Genomic DNA, 5037 nt, shown 5'->3' on the forward strand with positions numbered 1-5037 from the left:
TTATTAATGTCCAGAGTGTTGATTTCAATAATGACTTAGCATATGTCAAGGCACTTGTGTGGATCGCCGATCGAGCATTTTGGAGATATACACAGTCCGTCCCCATTTATGCAGTCCAGGCAACGTGGGTCTGTTTTGGAGTGGTGCAGCTGAGATGGGAATTCGAGCTTCTCATCCAACATTACTTTCCATAGATGTTTGACCCGCCGATCTAGACTCTGGAGAGAAGCATCCTTTTTTTGAGCTAACCATGATTAATTCTAATCCCTATTTTTGTACTCAAAGGATTAGACACTAACATAACTTTTAAGTGTTTGGATAAGAATGTAATACTAATACCATATTTGTATAAATAGTAAAGCTGGTGTTTTATATATATATATATATGATTCTTTATAAATGTGATGTCGTGCTTACTAAATTATTTCTACTAAAAAAACTTACTTTGTAGTAATGGCCAATGATGGTAACGAAACTGGGTCGTCAGTCAACGGAACAGAGTCAATGGAAAGAATTATGGAAGAGCAGTGACCAGCTTTCTGCAAGCCCTGCAAACCAACATAAACAATGGAATGCCAAAACGGCGAAAAGAGCCGGTTACAATGAAGCAATTCCAAGATTTGAAACCCACTACATTTACCGTCAGCTTAAACCCACTGATAGTGGAAGCTTGGGTCCGGGACATGGAGAAAATTTTACGTGCACTACCCTGAACCGAAAGACAGAAAGTGGCCTTTACCACTTACTTTCAAAGATAATACATAGGAATGGTAGCTTTTTACCCTGGAAAAAGAAGAAATCGTGACTTAGACAAGATTCTTAGAAGTATTTTATGAGAAATACTTTCCAGATTCGCTACGGGAATCGGGCCATTCGAGATACTAGAAAGGATTAGTCCCGTAGCATATCACCTTGCACTGGCACCTAAACTGTCCAATGTCCACAATATGTTTCACGTTTTGATACTTCGACAGTATCTTCGAGATTCAGAGCATGTTTTTGATTATGAGAACCTGTAAGTTCAAGAAAATCTCTCTTATGAAGAACAACTAGTGTAGATTTTTGATCGTTGTGATTAGATTCTCCGAAACAAGACTATACCTCTTGTGAAAGTCTTATGGAGAAATCATTGTGTCGAAGAAGCAACATGGGAAATTGAAGATCAAATACGGGCCAAATACCCACACCTTTTCGAAAATCAAGGTACGATAAGTTTGGGAACAAACTTCTATTTGGAAGGGGGAAATGTGACACCCTAAATGTTTAATTAAACACAACGTGAAAAAAAATATACACACACACACATATAATAAGAGTAAAATAAATTATTGAATGTTATGGTCATATATAATAAAACGTAATTTAATTGGGAATTATATATTATCCAAAAAAAAAGGTATATAATTATTTTTAGAATTGGGCCAAAGTAGAATTAAACCAAAACTTAAGCAAAAGAGGCATATGTTGAGATATGTATGAATTTGAGAAAGATTGGCCTATGACACGTGTCTGTCTAGAAGACTTCTTGATGACCACGGTTTGCTTCTTGATGGTCATGGTTTGCCTCCCTATAAATAGGGAGGATATGTTCAAGTTTAAGAAAAACAAAAAAAGGGAAAGAAAATACTAACAAGGAAGAAAACTAATAAGTAAAGAAGGTCTTTGATAGTGGAAATAAGAGTGGGGAATTAATATTAAGATGAGTAATATTATACGTTAAGTCATCATAAAATATTTTACGTATATCTTGAGTTACCACGATTTATTTTATGCAATTCATGTGTTGTAAGTTATATTAATGTTACAATTACGTTAATGATTTTATAAACCCTATTTGCTTAAATTGAAACACATGGATATGATTGTTTAAATTTTGAAATTTATTTGACAAAGATTAAATAAATATTTATTTTTGTGGATACCACCACTGAAGTCTAATGCTTTTGGGAACTTAAATAACTATTGGCCTCTGATTGGTCACTTTGTGGTCCTCTATTTGTCATCGATCCATGACCACTGTTATGTTCTGTTTTGTACCGTGATTATGGTAATTCATTTACATAATTTCGGGATTCAATTTCTACCACTTAAATAATTTGTTTATCTAAATTAAGTTATGTATAATATTTTAGTTCAAATACATATCCATGATTATTTTGTGCCCTATGCTCTTGGCATAATATCCCTCACTCTACTGTGTGTTTATAGCTGTTACCCCTTTCAGGTGATGAAATGTAAGGAAGGATTGTAACCTCGTGTAGTGGGACCAGCAAGGAACTTAATGCTGCTGACATTTTGTATTTTTGTAATAATTGTCTGTCACTGAGAAAAAATAATAAAAGCCCGATGTGTGTATTTCCTTTTATTAAAATAATAGGATAATTAATGAAGCTAATTATCTATTTACTTATTTTCTTACTTTTATTTTGCCTGTGCATGCGCCTACATCACTTAATTTGTTAAAATTAAAATTAATTAGTAAATTGTGATTCCAGCCCTAAGCAACTAGGGTTGGGTCGTCACAGATCGTACCGAACCAATTATATGCCTATAACAGTGACACTTTGGTCGAAAAGCACGTGAGGTTCTTCTGGCTGTATGTGAATTATAGAGAAGAAAGTGGTTTGGCCTCCAACCACAAAGGAGTAAAATTACATTTTACCCATGTATTTCTCGTCAACTATTTTACAAATTAATCAAGTAAAAAATATATATATAATATAGGATTTAATTTTGTAAATTAGGCAAATAAAGTTGAGTTGAAATCGAATATTTCATCTATTGAACATCATTTACTTTATTAATTTTTTTCATCAAGTAAAGATTATTTTCATTAAAATCATGAAATTTGGAACATAATATTTGAAGTTACAAACACACAGTTGTAATGGAAAAGGAATACACAGTATATTTACTACAAACAAGCTCCACTTTGTTTTGAACATGTCAATCTTCTTCCATGTTGGTACCTAACCTACTTTGATCTCTTTTTCTGATGACCCATTTTTACACCAAAAATTCTCACAATCCATTCGTCTTTCTTTCAAATGATGCAACTTCCTAGCACTAAACCAAGCATTACTCTACATCCATATCCCATCAACACTGTTTCCCAGCCAAAGCCACCAAGTCTATGCTTAAAATTGTGGCTCTTTGATAAATATGGTGATTCTATTACTTTAATATTCCCACATTTTTTTGACAACAGAAAACCACACAAGCCTGCATTTCCCTCATATGAAGTGTTCGAAAATGTTTGAAACTACTGACCTTGTGGTATAATCCCAATTAGATTGTTTTGTGAGACATCAAAAACTTCAAGTAACGCCAAGCTCATCAATTATTGAGATATCTCACCAGAGAGCTTGTTTTGGGATAGATCTAAGTACTTGAGCTCAGTGAGATTCACCAAGGACAATGAAATGCGACCTGTGAATCCATTTCTTGAAAAATTTAGAACACAAAGGGCTTTTAGTCTTCCAATGGATGTAAGAATCTTTCCATGGAACTTATTGTGTGAAAAATAAACTACTTTAAACATGGTGAGGATCTTAATGTATTCCATTTCATATCCTTTATTCATTACGGTCGTCGAATAAAAATCATATCTACCAATATATTTTGACTGAGTTTTGTCTTCATTAGCCATCATCATTGAATCCCAGTTGTCAAAGTATTTTGATGGCAAAGTACCTGTAAAATTATTATGAGATACGTCAATGATGTTCAAATTTGTAAAGACTAATCTCTTCCTTGGTTGCCCTATTGGTCCATGGAATTTATTATCTCGCAAGGCAATAACCTTCAACTAAGGTAGGTTCTCCAACCAAAATGGAAAAGTATCTATTATCAAATCATGACCCACATTCAAAACTTCTAGGGTTGTGCAATTCGCCAATGATTTTGGAAGCACCCCTTGCAATCCATTGTGGCTAATGTCAAGTTCCTGCAATAAGCTTGCATATCTAAATGTTTGAGGAATAGTCCCATGTAAATTGTTTCTCTGCAAATTTCTGCAAATTTAACACAATTAAATTTCTACTCCAAACAGGTATGGATTAATCCGCCAAATTGGTTATTGGACAGATCGAGATATGCAAGAGAATGAAGATTGCAAAGTGGATTGAATTCTTCATTTAGATGGTTGTTTGAAAGGTCTAGCATCTCCAACAATTCCTTTCGAGTTTTCAGAAATTCAAGAAATTTACTTATGTTGCAAGATGACAATCGTAATGTCCTAATGTTTCGGAAAGAGGAATCAGTGGAGTTGGTAGTGGTCAATGATAGACCATTGTTTGAAAGATCCACATAACCCAAATATTCAAGCTTTGCAAATGTGTCTAGCTCAACAATGCCGCTTAAATTATTTGACGAAAGATCAAGATGGGTATGGTTCACAAGATGAAACAAGGAAGAAGGAATTGATCCATTGATTGAGTTACTACCTAAAGGAATTGAGCCTTCAAAATTGTTTTGTGAATGATCAAGCAAAGTTAATCGCATGAGGTTTGTAAGAGATCTTGGAATGGTACCCGAGAAATTGCATCCACGGAGGTATAGCTCCTCCAAGTTTTTAAGATGTCTGGTTGAAGATGGTAATTAACCATTGATCATGTTATTCCGTCAAAGATCTAAAATTCTTAGTTTCATAAGGTTTTCAAGTGATCTTGGAATGGTGCCGAGGAAATTGCAGTCAAAGAGGTATAGCTCCTCCAAGTACTCAAGTTGGCCAATGGAATTAGATATCTCTCTGGTGAAACCTATGCGAGAGAGATCCAACGATGTAAGGTGAATGAGAGTTCCATTAATAAAACTTGGAAGTTTATGTATGAGTTCTCTGTTACCGTCTAACCATAGCTCCTGTAATTTTACCAAGTGGAAAATGTTATTGAAGAAGTTATTCCCTTGCCAGACTTCTTTTGATGATGATGATGATTGTATTGGGCCAGAAATATAGGAGGCAAAGAGGTAAAGATGGGTTAGATTTGTGAAATGGCCAAATGAAGGTAAAATTTGAGAGTGATTGAAGTTATTCCT

The 5037-nt window shown here is 34.4% G+C and overlaps 1 protein-coding gene across 1 annotated transcript; it reads right to left on the reverse strand.

The window, feature by feature from the left end:
- Positions 1-440: 440 nt before the first annotated feature.
- LOC114306584 (receptor-like protein 18) lies at positions 441-4503 on the reverse strand. Its single transcript, XM_082881106.1, has 3 exons — positions 4085-4503; positions 3866-4013; positions 441-548 (listed from the first exon to the last, which is right to left on the reverse strand). Exons 1-3 carry the CDS (start codon positions 4501-4503, stop codon positions 441-443), a joined length of 675 nt encoding a protein of 224 aa, XP_082737232.1.
- Positions 4504-5037: the final 534 nt, after the last annotated feature.

Source organism: Camellia sinensis, chromosome 7 (assembly GCF_055761805.1).
Source record: "Camellia sinensis isolate YWXY chromosome 7, ASM5576180v1, whole genome shotgun sequence".
Lineage (NCBI taxonomy): Eukaryota > Viridiplantae > Streptophyta > Magnoliopsida > Ericales > Theaceae > Camellia > Camellia sinensis.

Bases quoted from the DNA above. Each gene is read 5' to 3' on its own strand.
- LOC114306584 (XM_082881106.1), bottom strand. From the start codon at position 4,503: ATGCGATTAACTTTGCTTGATCATTCACAAAACAATTTTGAAGGCTCA. The intron at 4,014-4,084 runs GTCCAATAACCA...TTAAATTTGCAG, and splicing joins TCTCTTGCATATCTCGATCT to AAATTTGCAGAGAAACAATT. The intron at 549-3,865 runs GTGGGTCATGAT...GTTGGTTTGCAG, and splicing joins CAACCCTAGAAGTTTTGAAT to GGCTTGCAGAAAGCTGGTCA.